Below are 19740 nucleotides of genomic sequence, written 5' to 3' on the forward strand. Positions count from 1 at the left end.
TAATGTTCCGTAATATGTAATTATAAATTAATCTTAGCGCTATCTACACGATAATTGTGAAGGTATCCGAAGTAAGAAATTCATATTTTATCAATAGAACGTCAAAATGATTAGCAAAATCTTAAAAAAATCGATTACAATTTAATTAATTTTTTTCGTTGTAAATATTAAGCGATAACAATTAAATAATATATTTAAAAATTACCGGTGAAAGTTGCATTACTAATCCGCTAGGAGCGACACCAGCGAAGCTCAGAGCGTATACACAATTCATCATCCCATCCTACACAACACAAATTAGCAGCCTACCGTAGCATGATACATAGACTGATAGAAATTCTTATGTCAAAAAATAACTTCGAAATAGAACTGAACATCATTAAACAAATAGCAGTAAACAATGGCTATAACGAACAAACAAGTAATAAAATTTTAAACCAAAAACTCCATAAGAAAGCCCTGAAATTAGTCTATCCACCACCACAGAAAGAACCCAGTACCTTCTGCTCTATCACATATACAGGCAAGATAACAAAATAGCCAGATACATAAAAAAGAAAGGAATAACACTATAACACCAACTTTCAGAACTATCAACAACTTTAGCAAATACAGGGCGTCCCGAAAAGATTGGTCATAAATTATACCAGAGATTCTGGGGTCAAAAATAGGTCGATTGAACTTCACTTACCTATATAGAATAGTGCACACAAAAAAAGTTACAGCCCTTTGAAGTTACAAAATGAAAATCGATTTTTTTTCATATATCGAAAACTCTCAGAGATTTTTTATTGAAAATGGACATGTGGCATTTTTATGGCAGCAACATCGTAAAAAAAATTAAAGTGAAATTTGTGCAACCCATAAAAATTTTATGGGGGTTTTGTTCCCTTTAACCCCCCAAACTTTTGTGTACCTTCCAATTAAATTATTATTGTGGCACCATTAGTTAAACACAATGTTTTTAAAACTTTTTTGCCTCCCAGTACTTTTTCGATAATCCAGTGTTTATCGAGATATTTTGAATATTTGTCGAATCCACTACATATTTGTATATGGTTAAGTACGTTATACATATATGTAATAGAGCTGTTAATAATCTGAAAATTTATTTATAGTTTACATTTTTGGGTATATTTTGAAAAAGAATGTACATCTCGATAAAAGGTGACCTATGAAAAAAAGACTAAGAGGCAAAAGTTTTAAAAACACTGTTTAACTAATTGTACCACAATAATAGTTTAATTAGAACGTACACAAACATTGGGGGGTGTAAAGGAACAAAACCCCCATACGATTTTTAAGTAAATATATTGAAAAAGAAGACGCATCTCGATAAAAACTGGCTTATCGAAAAAATACTAGGAGGCAAAAAAGTTTTAAAAACGTTGTGTTTAACTAATGGTACCACAATAATGAATTAATTGGAACGTACACAAAAGTTTGGGGGGTTTAATTGAACAAAATCCCCATAAATTTTGTATGGGGTGGACAAATTTCACTATAATTTTGTTTTAAAATGTTAGTGCCATAGGAATGATACATTTCCATTTTCAATAAAAAATCTCTAACAGTTTTCGATATATTGAAAAAAATCCATTTTCATTTTGTAACTTCAAAGGGCTATGACTTTTTTTATGTGCACATTTCTACTAAGGTGAATTAGGTTCAATCGAACTATTTTTGACCCCAGAATGTGTGGTATAATTTATGACCAATCTTTTCGGGACACCCTGTATATTGAGAACAATAAGAGCCGAAAGAGAAAACAACTACAGAGTGGTGTCTACAAACTAACTTGTGGTGACTGTCCGATAACTTACATCGGTCAAACTTGCAGAACCTTTGACAAACGGATAGCAGAACACAAAAGGGCTTTCAACAATAGAAAAACAGGCACTTCTACATACGCACTTCACCTTCTAGATCATAATCATTCTTTTAATGAAGAGTTTCAAATTCTGCATATTCAAAATAAAGACCTTAAGCTATCTAAAGACTTTAAAAAGGCAAACCCATAACAAAATAAATCACTTGAGAAAGGCACTCTGCCGAAACAGCTGTAGTCACATAGTTATAATAAATTTTGTGGAAGTATAGAAAACAAGCGTTTTCAGTTTTTTATTGTTAGAGTTTCAGAAACTTTTCATTATTTTGCTTTACCTACTTACTTTATTTCACTGCGTCTTATTTCAGGTTTGTACAGGATGACGACTGACTTAAAACAGAGGAACAAAGATTTAAAAGTACTACTCAGCCTTTTTTATAGTGAAACCACTAACGAGACACTTTTCAGGGATCTTTCTAAAGATGACGACAAAATAAAAACATTTTTATCTAGTGCCGCAAAAATAATGGAAACGTACAATTTTGATGGGTTGGATATCTTCTGGTTTACTCCGGCAAAAGATGATAAGGTATTTGCTATCGGTTAGATATACTTAGAGATTTTGCATTTGTTTTTTAATGTTGTTCTGAAGCTATTTCTTTGTGGCATTTTTATGATGGCCACAATTAAATTGAAAAAATAATTTTATTAACGTTTCGAAGCCCAAATCGTGTTTCGTTGTCAAAATACAAAATACTACTAAATTAAACAAAAATGTTGTTGCTAAGTAAAAAAAATTCTTCTATTAATTTATTTAATCTGACTCATTTATATTGGCAATTCAGACGTATAATATACATTTTAAAATAGAAGACTTTAAAATGATATCGCCAATATTTATGAGTTGCGTTCCTGGGACGATTTTACTAAAAGATACTTCATTAGATTACATGAAATCAATCCCAGCTCAAGAATATCCGTCACATATCCAAAATCATAGCATGTGATCTGTCTTTAAAAAGACAACCAAATGCAACGATGACAGTAAAATTCTTGCGTTAGAGATTCCATAGTAAATCACGAGGGATAAACAGGAAAAAACCTCGTGATACTATCCCGACATTGTAAGTATTTGGTCTTACATTTAATTTATTTTCAAAAACTAATACCAAATTCTGACTTTAATGTGTTTAAATTATAAATAATAATAACGAAATAAATTATAAATAATTATTTAACGAATCCCGACTTAGGCTTCGAAACGTTAATAAAATTATTTTTTCAATTTAATTGTGGCTTATTTCTCATCTAAATAGTTTTGCATTGGTTTGTATTACATTCAGTTTATTGTTTGTTCAGGAGTCTTTCTTCTACTACTCGTCTTGTTGAGACCTGTCCTCTCTCTTATATCCATCAAAATTGTCTCCAATATTATATATCCAATTTTCTAGTTGTATTTCGAGGATATTACCAAATTTGTGTTTTTAACGCTTTTGTGCTAATCATGCCTATTCTGTAACTCATTTCGATAATAGAAATAAGGAAAATCGAATATAAGCGGCCACGTCGAATAGAAATTGGCAAAAGCGGTATTCCATAACTCCCTCGGAATCTTTACAATCGGAATAGTGAATAGAAATCACTTCGACAACATTTACCCTGTCGAAATTAGATTTCGATATCGGAATTGTGCTTGACGCAAGCGCATTGTATTTTGTTTTGACGTTTATGTTTTATATCTACTAAAAATAATTGATTACTATATAAAATTTTTACCTTTTGTATCTGCTTAATTTTTTAATCTGTGGTGTTATTTACTTAGGGAATTGTATATTTAATTTAGTCATGTTGTAGGAGTATGCATTGAACCTAACCTCATTTGATGCATCTGAATGCTGAATGTTTGCCAGTCACAGTATTGCCATACTTTTTTGTTTATTTCTTGTACAATTTCAATCAATGGTATAATGTACAAGAATAGATTGTACACGGCCGTTTAAAATATTAAGATAGACTTACAGCGTTGAATGATAATATATATTATACCAGTTTACTTGTATTTTTATTAATCAACGCTTATATTCTTTTTCTCATGATCATCTTTCAGTGCGTCACAGTTTTTCGATTTCTCTCTAACGCATTAAATTGTATGTGACAGAAAAAAAGGCACGTCTGTGAATACTTTGGGTAATTATTCTAGTTCGGTGTCTATTCTAGTTGTCGATAGATGGCGCCATAATCAAAAAAGAATTATTTATTAAATAAAATAATAATATTATCAATATAATCTGTACAATTTATAAGACTATACAAATGAAAGAAAATACCATTTTATAAATGCAATAGACACAATTGATTTGGTTTTATTCCAAATTAAAAATAAAATTTGACAACTGTCAGATTTAACTAAAATGTCACGCTAGAATAAATGTCATAAATGTGTATTATCACGGACTTACCTTTTTTTCTATAATTTGTGACGCACTGAAAAATGTTCATGAAAAGGAGAATAGAAAAGAAAATAATTATAGAAAAGACGCCATTTTTGGGAAGAGTTGTTTATCAGTTATTTTAGCTAGAATCAAATCTTAAGATTGTTATTAGTAATATCTGACATCATACATCTTATCTTTATTTATCTATTTTATTTATCAGTTTATCTTCTTTTTTATAACAATTTTAATTAACTTTGATTTAAAACCAGTTATCATATTTTGAGCTTTTTACGTCTAATATTTTTACACTAATATTTTATTGTTTACTTTTCAATACTTTTCTTTTTTGTTATTTGAAAACTATTTTTTAAATGCAACTGTTTGTAATGTGATAATATACAAAATTGAAGATATGGCAACGGTGTTGTATTTCAAATTTAGAACCAGTAACAAACAGGCCACAGAACACTAATTTCGCTTGACAATGCGGGGTTGCCACCCCCTCCTGACCGCGTGAAATAGAAATTGCCGATTTCGATTTACCCTGATTACGATGTGAGTTACAGAATGCCAATCCAAACACGAAAATGATAAGATATATATCAAACATTCCGATTTCAGGTAATTACGATTCGACTTTCTATTCGATTTCTATTCGATTTCTATTCGATTTGTTAAAAGTTGCAGAATAGGGCTGAATATCTTCTATTTAGTTCCTCCGACCTATATTTTAGAGATTCTGTTGAATTTAATATTTCTGTTTAATTTAATAGTGGCGTGCGTGGCATAACGAATTTGTTATTCAAAATAGTACTCACTCCATTTATGCCATAAGTGTTATCACTGCTGTATACCAAATTGCATCCATCTCCAAGATTGCTCAATTTATTACCTCTTCAACAAGTTTGTTGCACTCAAAATACACCAATCCTTTTCCTTTGCATGAAATCGACGAACTGTCTTCCTTTACCTGTCAAGCTTCAACATTGAAAGTTGAGATCCTCAGGGTTCTTGGAGATCTCAAGGATCTCAGAGCAATTTAACAATTATGGAACTACTTTAAAACAGAGATTCTCAATCTGTGGTACATATACCACTGGTGGTATATAATATCATTATTGGCGGTGGTACACAAGACACAGAAAAAATAAAAATAGTAGTACTTAGTAAGTATTAATTATACAATTTAAAAATATAGGTGGTACCAAAAATAATAAAAATAACTGTAGGTGGTATATCACTCAAAAAGGTTGAGAACCGCTGCTTTAAAATATAAATAATTTATTTTCAATTAATCTGTATTAGGCCTGGATTACACGTACCAAAAAAGTTGTTTAATAGCAAGCTGAAAATTTGACAATAGCTTAACGGTGTCTAATCGGACAAACTTTGTTGTATGGGAACACTGGAACAGGGGAAGTTTTAATTGTGGAACGTGATTTTAATTGTGGAACGTGTCATCCTGATAATTTTGTGATTGTGAAAACTAGCAGGGTGTTTTTAACTTTATTTAATAGCCAATTGTATATAATATATGAAAGAATGTTTGTCCGGCAAATACGTTGGGCATTTTAATAAGTCCGACACGTAAAACATGTCAAATGACAGAAATTATATTGGTGGTAAATAGCAGTTTGATTTTGCATGAGAGTTTAATGAAAGGGTAAGAAATCAATTGGAAGTTCTCTCCGACAAAATACATGGGACGTTTTCGTAGTCTGACGTTCGAAACTGTAACCTTTTCCACAATTAAAACTTCCCCTGTTCAGTGTTCCCGTACATCAAAGTTTATCTGACTAGACACCGTTAAGCTATTGACAAATTTTCAGCTTGCTATTAAACAAATTTTTTGGTACGCGTGACCCATGCCTATGTCATTTGTATGTTTAAGGCAAATTTTATTCATCTTTTGGAAACAATTAAACGTGATTTTGAGAAAAATGGATGGTTATTAAGTATTACTGTTCATCCAGTAATTGCACAGCATGGTTACGATGCCAAAGAAATCAGCAGGTAAAGCATTTGTTATCATAACACTGGTCAACAAAAAAAATTGAAAAAAAAAATGAACAGACACTCTGATGGGTGTTCTTAACTAATTTTGGGTCGCTGAACTCGAATATGACCTCCGTTTTTTTCCATCACCCTCCATTTTTCCGCTCCCCCCTATTCTTGCCAAAATAGTGGTGAAATAGGTAAATTTCGTTTAATTTGCTCATTTCGCCGCGATAAATGCCAACTTATAGATTAAAATTACAGTAAAATAATGATTAAGATTATGGCCAACGATAAACATAATTGGGGATCCGAGGGGGCGAAAAAAGGGGAAGAAAGGGGTATTTTTCTGAAAAAAACGTAAAAAATCAGCATTTTTCAGTATTTTTTTTGGAAAAAAAGCGACATTACAGGCCTTTTGCCATTTTTTACACCTTCCCAATACCCCCCTTGAACCGCCTTGCATCATCATATCTCTCTTTTTCACCCTCCCCCCTTAAAGCCCCCTCGTTCTTCAACAAGAAAAAAAAACATAAATATGGATGTACAAAAAAAAAGAAGTTACCTATTTATTTGAAACAAACTCTTATGTGGTTTTGATTGTATCTGAGAATTATGACAAAAATATGATTAGACAAGGTGGAGGGGGAGAAAAAGTATTGAAATTAATCATAAGGCTAAGCAATCAAAAAGTCTGAAAAAAAACATACCTGCATCTACTTGGAAATTTTTCTCCTTTTGTAAGCGTCCTCCGGTGTTTCTCGAATTTGAGTCCAACACCAGTCCGCCAACATACTAGGGTTCCATTTTCCAGCGTATCTCTTCTCCATTTGGGCAATCTGCTGATGAAATCTTTCACCATGCTCGTCCGAAACGGCTCCACAATTTTCCGGGAAAAAACTCAAGTGGGAGTGGAGAAAATGGACTTTCAATGACATATTGCAACCTAAAGCCTTGTAAGATTTAAGTAGCTCATCAATTCGTTTTTGATAGTCATCTGACCTTTTGTTTCCAAGAAAATTGCGACAAACAAAAACAAAAGATTCCCAGGCTCTTTTCTCTTTTCTTGACAAACTGTTGGAGAAAGCATCGTCATCAAATAACTGTTTAATCTGGGGTCCCACAAATACGCCTTCTTTGATTTTGGCATCACTTATATGCGGAAATTTTTGCTTCAGGTATAAGAATCCTTTACCATCCCTATTTAGAGCCTTAACGAATTGTTTAAAAAGGCCCAGCTTAATGTGAAGTGGAGGTATAATGATTTTTTTTTGTCTACTAAGGCACCAAAAGCGATGTTTTTACAACCGGGAATATCATTCACGCGCAAGGGCCAGTCTTTTCGCACATAATGTTGATCTTTAGCACGGCTGTCCCATTCACAAAGAAAGCAACAAAATTTAGTGTATCCAGCTTGCAATCCAGTTAATATTGCCACTACTTTGAGGTCAGCACAAACATTCCATTGATGATGATCGTAACTAATTTTTTCCAAAATTTTTCTTAGATTCTCATATGTTTCCTTCATACTGGTTGCATAGGCAACAGGGACCGATGGTAGATCATTTCCATTATTAAGTAAAACCGCTTTTAAACTAGTTTTTGAGGAATCAATGAAAAGTCTCCAGTTTTCAGATACGTATGGTATTTTTAGCTCAGTCATTAGTCCTGCAATGTTGTTACAGCTAATTAAATCTTCATCATCATCATCTCGCGAGAAAAAAGAAATGAAGGCGGAATTTCTTTTTCTGAAAAACGTAATATTGACATCTTTCTGCAGGAGATTTTTCTGCTGAAGTCGTGAACCAAGAAGCTTAGCTTTTATTTTAGGCAGGTCTAAATCGCGAACTAAGTCGTTCAATTCCTCCTGAGTAAAAAGTTGTGGTTCGTTCGAACCGTTAGGCGTGTAGTCTCCATCTTGGCTCCCATGTGAGGTCTCCTCTTCCAGTGGTGACGCATTCTGTTCAGTTGCTGATTCTTCATCATCTAGGGTGTAGTTTACGGGTGGTATGGGAACAGGCAGCATATTACTATGTTCCACGGGTCTAATTTCCGAAGGGAAATTCGGATAAGTGATGGTACGTTTCGATTTTCGCGAAAATCCAGATATTTTCGTCATACAAAAATAACAGTCCTCGGCATGAGAAGTGGGCTCACGCCAGACCATTGGTACAGCGAAGGACATCGGACGTGATTTCCCACGTAACCACGAACTTAAATTAGTGTAACAACTATTGCAACATAATTTTGGGGCCCATGGCTTGTCTTGATCCCCGACTTTGCAACCGAAATAATGCTCATAAGCTTTTCGAACCATCTTATTTAAAGGTCTCCTTTGATTCTTAAAAGTTACTTCTCCACAAATATAACAGAAAGAATTCACATCATTCTTACAAAAACGCGGCATTGTAACTCCAAAAACTTTACAAAGAAATGTACTTGAAGCACAGAAAAAAAGCACGTGTGCTAAACGCAAACACCTCACTTTTAAAAACTTCGAGACAGTCTGTCTCGAACAACACGCTCACTGCAACTGACAGGTGCTTGCTTGCGAATTCAAGTAGTGTAAAAGAGAGAAGGGGGGTGAAAAAGAGAGATAGGAAGGTGCAAAGGGGTAGTGGGAAGGTGTAAAAAATGGCAAAAGGCCTGTAATGTCGCTTTTTTTTCCAAAAAAATACTGAAAAATGCTGATTTTTTACGTTTTTTTCAGAAAAATACCCCTTTCTTCCCCTTTTTTCGCCCCCTCGGATCCCCAATTATGTTTATCGTTGGGCATAATCTTAATCATTATTTTACTGTAATTTTAATCTATAAGTTGGCATTTATCGCGGCGAAATGAGCAAATTAAACGAAATTTACTTATTTCACCACTATTTTGGCAAGAATAGGGGGGAGCGGAAAAATGGAGGGTGATGGAAAAAAACGGAGGTCATATTCGAGTTCAGCGACCCAAAATTAGTTAAGAACACCCATCAGAGTGTCTGTTCATTTTTCCATGTTGACCAGTGTAATTACTTCTATTCTAAGCAGTCTGAATGTTAGATTTATTCAACCGCAGAATCGCATGAAAATAGATCGAAATGTATTAAACTAATTCTGTGGCTTTGTTCTAAAAGGGCCAATGTCCATTTTGTGCTTTTTTACCGCTTTTTTTAATTTAATATTGACAAAACAAAACACAAAAGAATGATATTTGCCATAATAATTAGTCTAAGAGTCAGTGCATACTGGCTCTATATTTTCTATCTATCTATATTTTCGAGATATTGAAAAAAATTGATTTTCATTTTGTAACTTCAAAGGGCTGTAATTTTTTTCATGTGGACATTTGTACAAAGGTAAGTTAGGTTTAATCGCACTATTTTTGGCCTGCCTGTTTGTTACACCCTGTATCTTCTTCTTCATGTGCCATCTCCTCTAAGAAGGTCGGCAATTATCATGGCAATTCGAACTTTCAATACCTCTGCTCTAATGAGATTAACAGAAGTGCAGATAAACCAAGCTCTCAAATTGTTTAACCACAAGATGCGTCTTCTTCCATGACTACTTCTACCCTGTATTCTTCCTTGTATTATTAGTTACAATAAGATATAATGCTCGCCCCTCATGACATGTCCCAGGTATTGCAGTTTTTTAACTTTAGTTGTATTCAAAACCTCTCTTTCTTTTTCCGTTCTTCTCAACAGCTCGATATTCGTGATGCTTGCCACCCAACTTATTCTTAATATTCTTGTGTGGGCCCATAACTCAACGGCTTCTAATCTGTCCGAAACATTGTTCTTTAATGTTCAAGCTTCCAATCCATAAAATAATACGGACAACATGTAGCATCTCAGAAGTCTTATCTTTAAAGAAATTGTATATCCCTGCTACAGAATACTTTTTTCAGTTTGTTGGACGCATTTCTTGCCTGTCCTATTCTTGCTTTAATTTCTTCTGTGTATGCATTACTTTCATTAATTTTATTGTACCCATCAGGTGTTTATATTTTTCCACTTTTTTAATTTGTTCTTCATGTATTGTTATACTTTCTTGACGCTGTTGTGCTTTTGTTATTACCATAAATTTTTTCTTTTTTGTGTTTAGGGACAGTCCGTTTTCTTTACTGACTTCTATCACTCTGTCAACCATTTGTTGTAAATCTTCAAGACATTCTGCTTAATAAAATAGTGTCGTCGGCAAACCGTATATCATTGATTGTTCGACCATTTACTTTTATTTCCGGCGTTAGTTCTTCTAGTGCTTCCTGGATTATTTCCTCTTAATACAAATTGAACAAGGTAGGAGACATGGCACAGCCTTGCCTGACGCCCCTCTCAATCTGTATTTTATTTGAAAAGACGTTGTTCTCTTTTGCCACAACGATCTGTTATAATAAATATTGCGAATAATCCTGATGTCTCTCATGTCTAAGTTTTTCTTTTCAAGTAATTCGGTAAGGCGGTTATGTCTGACCTTATCAAAGGCTTTCTTGTAATCCTAGAAACACATGTACTGGCTGATTAACTTCCATGCACCTTTGCACAAGTTAATTTACAGCGAACAGGGCTTCCGTCGTTCCCAGTGCATTTATATTACCTACCTGTACATATTACCTTTACACCGTGTATATTACCAACTCAACAGGGAGGGCTATTATCAATATCTGTTTTTCAGTTTTAACAGTTTGATTGATTTAGGTATTACAACTTGGAATCATCTTTTTAGAATAGTAGATTGGGTGACTATTAAAACTTACGACTTGTATGGAAGCTGGAGCCTCTACACTGGAAACCATAATGCATTATATCCTTCCTCCAAAGAGAATAGCTGGGAGAAGCAGCGTTACAACCTTGATGCAGTTGCCAAGACCTGGCTTAAGGCAGGTCTTTCCAAGAACAAACTTGTCTTAGGTGTTGCATTTTCAGGAGTCGGGTTTTCTTTGAAAGATAAAGAAGAAACTGGTGTACACGCTCCAATAAATAAGGCTCCTTCATTTGGAGAAATAAGATACTATACGGTAAGCAATTTTATTTCCATAAATATTATTTTCTTTGATGTTCACTTTGTAGCATTTAAATTTTCCTAAAGTTTAAAACTTATGGCTAGCGCTGTTCTAAACCACCTCATTAGTCGAGGAAATGAAGCATTTTGGCTCGCAATTTTTTCGTCCAGCATGGATTTACTTGAAATTATCACAGATGGTAGGGAATAGTCCAAGGATCATTTTCTATATCATGCCGCTGTACGGTAAAACCTTGGGGGTGGTTGCCACCCCAGCTCGTGGGTGGGAATTTTTTATTACATTTTAACCATGTAAATCGATGTAAAAGGTAATTCTAAGAAACCAATATTTTTTACATTTTCTTCGTAAAACTAATATTTTTCGAGTTATTCGTGGTTGAATGAAAAGTTTTTCGACGGAAAATCGACTTTTTTAGAGGGTTTTTTTAGAATAACTCGAAAAATATGCATTTAATCAAAAAAACTGTGGATATCAAAATTGTATCTTTTAGTAACACAAACCAAACTGTTTTTCTATAATAGTTTTATGGCCAATACAAACCGAGATACGGCATGTTAAAAGTTAGCTTTTTTCGTCAAATGCATAATTTAAAATAATCAAAGCCAAATAACGGGGAAACTTTGCATTTTTGCAGGAAAACTTAGATGATGTTTTTTCCAGCGTACAATAACATCTGTCAAAAAAAATAATAAAAAGTTTCTAGCATAAAAATTGAGCAACTTATGATCAAAAAAAAGTCGGTACCTGTTTTTCTCTACAAAAAAAACAGTAAAAACCACCCCCTAACTACCCTCGTAATTAAAAATTGGTCTTCGCCTTTCTGTCATTCCTTTTATATTTATATTAACAATACACCCAAGAAGTTTCACCTAATTAAAAGGCCCAATTTTAGAAAAATTGGAGTTTAAAGAAAAATTGATTTTTTGCAATTTCGCATTTTTTATCATTTTCTTCAAAATATCTCCGAAAATACTGGAGATACGAAAAAAATGATAGACTACTAAATTGTAGCTTTTTTAATAACTAAAATAATATTACGCAGAGATTTTCATTACAGTGAACACTTAGCGAGATATAGCTGTTTAAACCATCTATTTACGAGCAAACGCCTTCTTATTCGAGCCCTTTAAACCCACCTCAATTAAAAATTAAGAGATCTTGCGGAATTTAGTTTACATAGTCTTATAACTCTTCAAAAATCCTACAAAACTGTTATTGAAAAAACTTTTTATCGCCAAAAATGAAAGGAGCTATGTTTATAAAACTAATTTTTTTTTCGAAAACTTCGAATAGTCCTCTTATAGAGCATTTTCAATGTATATAATACCACAGAACCGGTTCGTATACTGGATGATGACTAAAAAACTATATTATATATGTGTATTTTTACATATTTGTAAATTCGTATTTTTGTGTAAATAAATGTTTTTGTAACTCTTTAATTCTACTTTTTTTCCTGTATAGATATATTAAATTATCTACTTATAAAAACTGCAATGTTATAAATGGTGGTTTTTAAGGGTTGAAATATTATTATATTATATCCTAAAGCATAAAACAATCATTATTTAACCAGTTAAAACCAAATTTTACCCATATTAAAGTTTACAATTTTTTTATATATTTTTTGACAATAAGGGGTAGTTTACACCACTAAAAATTATCAACGCCCTTGAGCATGATATAGAATATGAAGTACGGGGTAAAATGATCTTAGCCCCAAATTTTTATGTAAATTGATGAAATCCAAAATTATTCTTTTAGGATAAGTAAACTTTTTATATATAGCTCCAACAAGGGTGGTTTTAAGGGTTTAAATATTATGATATTATACCTTAAAGCATAAAACAATCATTATGTAACTAATAAGAAGCAAATCTTGACAATATTAAAGTTTAAAATGTTATTTTATAATTTTTTACATATTTTACAATGTTTTCACCCTTAAAAAACCAAAAGCGTACAACGGCTCAATATAGAAAATGAACTAGAGGGTGAAATGAGCCTAATCCCAAATTTTTGTACAAATCGATGCTGAACGAAAAAATTGCGAGGTTTTGCCATTTTTCCAGCTTCATTTCCTCGACTACATTAAATCTTTTGAGTGTTCATATCATTAACTGACGTGTGTTCAATCTAGTTAGAAAAATGTGTAACACTTCTGACGATAGTCCCTTTCTTTCTAGTTTATATCTAGTTTATCAGAAACATAAAGAAGAATCATCTTAGCATGGGCTGCATATGGAGCTCTATCAGACATCTTCAAGAACAACATGCCAAATTATCTGAAACAGAAGACGTTCGACAAACATGTGCTTCCAATCGTGACTTAAGGCGCCGAAACACTATCGTTAACCCAGGCCACAGCAACCAAACCTAAGAGTTTCCCAAAGGAGAATGGAACGGTCACTACTTGGACTTATTCTCAGAGACAGGGTTAGAAACGAGGAAATCAGAAGGACAGGCGTCACAGCCGTCATAAAGCGAATAGCATGGCTGAAGTGGAATTGGGCGGGCCATGTAGCCAGAATGAAGGACGGGAGGTGGACCCAAAAAATTACAGTTTGGATATCACGAGCAGACAGGAGAAGTAGAGGTAGACCACCTACACGATGGACAGACGACGTCAAAGGATTGCTGGGAATTGGTTGCAGGAAGTCCAAGACCAACAGAACTGAAATAAATTAGGGGAGGCTTACGTTCGACTTTGGATGCAGAAGACTCTATAATAATGATGATGATATACAGTTTTATTGCCGATGACTATGCACTATTTTCAAGTTTCTTCTTATAAAGGATTTTCTCTGAGTCTAATTATGTAAAATTACATGAAATCCACATCGTAGTTTAAACTCAGCTGCACTATCTTAAGAATGTTCATATTTGTCTTCGATTACTAGTTAGCCTGGCTAAAGCTATAAACTACACGCACACACCATACTTTGGACATAGTTTTGGTGTCCGATGTGGACACTTCTGTAGATTAGTCTTGTTTTCTGGTACAGTTTCTGTTATGAAAAACTCACGTTGTGGTAAGTCCAATAAATTCTCTTAACTCATTCAAACAACGATATATTATGTATTTCCTTTTTTTAAATCTGCCTATCCAAAAGCTGTTTCAACATTGCAGCTGAACCTTGTCCCAGTTGTGTTATTTGGTCCAACTAGAAGAGATCAAACGCCAACACTGATGATGTAAAGTCCAACATATATACAATGAATGGTCATTCAAACAATAAAATTGACGTGTCCTATTTTTTTTAAATTCGTTTGCTATTATAATATTTGTAAATCGAATTTTGTTTGTTTCAGATCTGCACAAAATACGCCGATTTTACAAAAGTGTGGGATAACGAAACGAAGACACCATATTCGTACAACGACACATTTTGGATTGGCTTTAACGATCCACAGGCAGTGCGACTTAAAGTTAGTAATCAAATATAGTAAGAACTACATATGTATAGAGGGTCTGCACAGATTCCACATAACTTCAAGAATACTCTCTGAAAATTTCAGATGGATCGGAGCAAAATTATCGTAAATAGGGCATGTTGAATATCTCGAGTCGCTTTGAAGCAGGTTTGCGCCAGCGCACTTGAGGGTAGTGAGTAGCGGTCAGCAGCTGTTCACTGTCTCTTTTGTAAACTACTCCGCGATTCAAAAACATATTCCGGTGGGCATCACTTTGTGAATTGGGAGGCAAATAAGAAATTGAAAATAAAAGTTGTCAAAAGCGTTTTTCTCAAAACTGCTTTTTTCAAAGTTGGCCATTGTAACTCAAAACATACTTGACCGATCCGCCTACTATTTTGCAAAGTTTTTAGTCTATCTTTAGACATTTCACGAGGTATATTGTCATGAATTGAATGTTCATGACTGTTGAGATATTCTTGTGTTACACATATGTTTTGTTCAACAATAATAAATATGTTGATTTTCACACTTGCTTACAAAAAAATTCATTATGTAGATTCGGAGTTATAATAAATAAACTCAAAAATCATTATATGCTTTTACTCATGAGGATCTTTCAGTGCGTCACAGTTTTTCGATTTCTTTCTGACGCATTAAATTTTATGTGACAGAAAAAACGCACGTCGGTGATTACATTTCGTCGGTGACATTTATAACATTTATTCTAGTTGAAATAGATGACGCTATAATCGAAAAAAAATTATTTACTAATTATATAATATATCTACGAATATACTCTGTACAATTTATAAGACTATACAAATCAAAGAAAATACCATTTTATAAATGCAATAAACTCAATTGATTTGTTTTTATGCCAAATTGCAAATAAAATGTGACAACTGTCAGATTTAACTAAAATGTCATGTTATAAATGTCATAAATGTGTACTATCACGGACTTACCTTTTTTTTCTATCATTTGTGACGCACTGAAAAATGCTCATGAAAAGAAGCATAACTAAAATAATTCGACAGAGTAACCTCGATAAACTGATAAACTAATAAAATCTTTTTGAATTTTTTGTTTCACATGATCCAATGACAAATTCTGATGTTCGCCGCAAAATTTTTTTTTAGGTGTCTGAAAAAATTCTTTTAGTTTCACTGAATATACTTATTTAATTTAAAAATAAAATAATTCTAACATAGTTTAAAAAAATCACAAAAATATGCTTGAAATGTTGATTTCAAACCATACACCCCCCTAAGAATATCACCTATAAGTATTTATAGATATTATTGAAAAATCCTAAAAAAAAAATTTAGAGCAACATATTTTTCTGCTTAAATCAGAAAAAATCAATATCAGAAAAAAATTAAAAGTAAAATCTAAATGTATACCTATATTTCCAGAATACCGTTTTTGAGGTTACTTGATCTAACCATATATCTTTGCCTTTGTCTTGTCGAAATTGTTGCCAATTTTCACTGATTGAGCCACTTAAAGAAGAAAAAGAAATAATGAAATAATGGGAGAAAAAAGGCTAAACCACAGGCTAATTAACCTAGTACACACTATTAATAAACAATGTAAAACAAAAATATGAGGAGGACATTTGACAACAGAAGACATATTATGTAGTTATAAATATAGGAATAAGTCAAGGCGAACCCTTCACTGAGCCCTTTCATATTTACTTTATTAATGGACAAAATAATAGAAAACCTTCCCAGAACTGTTTCTGATTCTTTCATTATTTTTCGTTCTTCACAAATTTCTTCCATATTCTCTGTTCATTTTTTGGCATCGTTCCATGTTGTTCCCCTCTTTTCTAAAATATCTATTATTACTGCATTCCACTGTCTTCTTGGTCTACCACGTTTTTTCCTTTCTATATTTTTACTTTCCCAGATTCTTTTAACGGGTATATTATCACTCATTATTTGTAAGTGTCCCCACCAACCCAGCTGTCTCTCTTCTATATAAGAGAGATATATTTCTAATTCTTCTATTTTTATATTTTTAACTCTATCCCTTCTAGTCACTCCCATTACTCTTCTTAGATATTTCATTTCTATTTCCTGTAGGTTACTTTTATCCCTTTTTGACAATATCCACGATTCGCATCCATATGTGAATACAGGTCTATACACAGTTTTGTATTCACTAATTTTAGTTTTTCTTGACATTTCTCGTCTATTTACAAATCCACTGTTTATTGCATAATATAGTCTGTTTTTTTTTTGTATCCTATAGTTTATATCTATTTCTTGTTTTCCGTTTTCTTCAAATATAATACCTAGGTGTTGATATTTAATGACTTGCTCTATTTCTACCCCATCTATTTGCATATTTATCCTTTTCCTATTTCTATCTATTACCATTGTCTCTGTTTTACTCTTGTTCAATTTCATACCGTATTTTGTTAATACCTCATTCCATACTATCAAGCTTTTTCTTAGGTTTTTCGCGTTTCCTGCTTTAATAACCACATCATCCGCAAATGCACATTCTGTCATCCCTATTTGTTCTAATTTCCTATATCCTATGTATATTGGTTAAGTTCTTTGTTTACTTTCTCTAATTATTTCATCCATAAATATTATGAACAGGAGTGGACTTAATCCCCCTGCCTGTCTAAACTCCTACATTTGTTAAAAATGTTTTCTGATATATTATATATTACCACACAATTATTTGTTTCTTTATATAAACTTTGTATTACCCTTATTAGTTTCTGATTTACATTTTTTTTTAATATTTCCAAATCTTTGCTCTCTTTACTTTATCAAATGCCTTTTCCATATCCATAAAGGCTAAATATATCGGTTTCTCCGCCATCCACTTCCTGTTAGTAATTTCTTTCAAGGTAAATATATGATCCTGTAAATATATGAACCTGTTAGTGTTTTTTCTGTGATCAATTAGAAATTGACTCCAAAACTGTGGAACAGGTGAGAATCATTCCAAATATCTTGGAGCGGAAATAACAAGCTATGGAAATCTCTCAAAAGAGGTCAGAGAACAAGCAATGAAAGCAACTAGAATCTCGGGATGCCTGAAAGAGATCGTATGAAAGAATAAATATCTAAATACATACTGAAAGCAAAGTCAAAATATATAAAACAAGCCAGTAGCCTACTAGCAGGATTGATCATTAGGGTGGGTCGAATTTTTCAAATCGAACAAAATTAGTATGGGTATGAATCGGAAGTTGCATTAGACTATTAGAAACAGTATAAAAATAATAAAAAATATATCACATATATGTTTTAGCTCTCTACCGGGACTTGAAATTTCCCATAAATGGAAATTTTCCCCCTGACTTTCGAATTAGTTTTACAAAATAAAACAAAGTTGTATTCATCTAAATTTTTGGTTCTAAAGAAAATGAATGCGTGTTACGCTACTGATTGGCTGTTGTCGCTTGTTTAACGCATGCGCGAGCGAGATTACTAGACTGACCTTTCAGCTAATTTCGTAGAAATCGCAGTACAGTTTTGTCTGAACAGGTTGGCAGATCACTATTTTTTTTGTATGATTTGTTGTCGGATTTTGTATAATTGAAACTGTTGCGTGTTGTGTACTGTATTATTGCCGTAATAACTTTTTATAACTAATTAGTTTATTAAACTAAAAAAGATATAAGTGTGTTAGTAAAATGAGTTCAAAACTTTTAAAAATTCGAAGTAAAGTGCGTTGTCCTATATTTGGAATACCTTCTGAACCATCTTCAAGTGTTTTGCCTACTGTTAGTGACATTATAAGGTATATATTATATGTGCGGTATGATTTACAAGAAGCAAACTCCGGAAAACAGCCGCCTATAACCGAAGTTCACGCTGTTGTTTGTCAACGCATTGAAAAGATCTGGTCTTTGGCTTCAATTCCAACTGTAAGCTCAAAACGCATTAAGGACCTTCTTAAAAGGTATTATGATGAATATATTAAATTAATTCGATATCCAAAAACAAAAAGATCTGATACATACACACAAAAAGTGGACGCTTTCCGAGAAACTTCCATGACAAGACTTTTTGACATTGCATCGTGTAAATGCATGACTTTTGATTCTTGCAAATGCCCTAAGAATCACAAAGTCCCTATTATCGAGCGTCCTTTCCTATTAGACCAGAGGAAAGAAAGAAAAATGATGATAACAGGTGTCGATAAAAATACTACCATTAAATTACAGCGCGCATTGGATCGACAAATGAAACATAAAGAAATCGAACTCAATGATAGAAGTCCTTTCAAAAAAAGAAAGATGTCTGAAATGAGTAAGAATGTTTCAGAAGCACATGTTGATAATGATAGTGTTGACGTTGATACGGAATCTATACCTTCAACATCAACTTCGGAGTCTAATAAAACCTATAATACATTACATCTTCCAAAGCTCGCAAGAATCTGCGATAGATATGGAGTTTCAAACCGATCCGCGGCTGCTATTGCTACTGCAGTGTTACAAGATGTCGGCCTAGTGTCCTCCGAAGAGAACCGTTTGGTTATAGATAAGAGCAAGGTACGTCGAGCACGAAATAAAGCAAGGCAACATCTACAAAGTAATGTACACCAAAGCTCTCTAGAAAGTATTTATTTCGATGGGAGAAAAGATAAAACCTTAACGATCGAAAAGAAAAATGGTCGTTCTTATCGAAAATTGGTATCAAGAGAACATATTTCTATCATAAGCCAACCAAACTCACAATATTTAGGACATACGACACCAGTAATTGGAACTGGAAAAGCTATATGTGATTCTCTTCTTAGCTTTCTTTCAACCAATAATGTGAAGTTAGATTTTCTAAAATGTATAGGATGTGACGGAACTAATACGAATACTGGATGGAAGTCTGGAGCAATTCGATTTATGGAGTTACGTCTACAAAGGCCTCTTCAATGGTTTATTTGCCTACTACACGCAAACGAATTGCCTCTAAGACATTTATTTAGTGTATTGGATGGGCGAACCAGCGGGCCTCAGGGATTCACTGGGCCTATCGGAAAGGCACTGGAAACCTGCGACCATCTCTGTGTTAAAGCGTTCAGCCCTG

At 33.2% G+C, this 19740-nt stretch overlaps 2 protein-coding genes across 5 annotated transcripts in view; both read left to right on the forward strand.

Moving 5' to 3' along the window:
* Positions 1-19740, forward strand: part of LOC114338870 (uncharacterized) — a 435637-nt gene that overhangs the window by 200171 nt on the left and 215726 nt on the right. The window lies entirely within an intron of this gene.
* Positions 1-19740, forward strand: part of LOC114338869 (uncharacterized) — a 456134-nt gene that overhangs the window by 102162 nt on the left and 334232 nt on the right. Inside the window, exons 12-15 of one of the 2 annotated variants that reach the window (XM_028289498.2) lie at positions 2197-2417; positions 6155-6276; positions 10966-11257; positions 14576-14692. The exons of the other annotated variant lie outside the window; for it this stretch is intronic. Of the exons in view, the coding sequence (XP_028145299.1) occupies positions 2197-2417; positions 6155-6276; positions 10966-11257; positions 14576-14692 (752 nt within the window). The remainder of the gene's footprint in view (positions 1-2196; positions 2418-6154; positions 6277-10965; positions 11258-14575; positions 14693-19740) is intronic. 2 annotated transcript variants of the gene reach the window in all.

The sequence above is a fragment of the Diabrotica virgifera genome, chromosome 4, assembly GCF_917563875.1.
Source record: "Diabrotica virgifera virgifera chromosome 4, PGI_DIABVI_V3a".
Classification (NCBI taxonomy): domain Eukaryota; kingdom Metazoa; phylum Arthropoda; class Insecta; order Coleoptera; family Chrysomelidae; genus Diabrotica; species Diabrotica virgifera.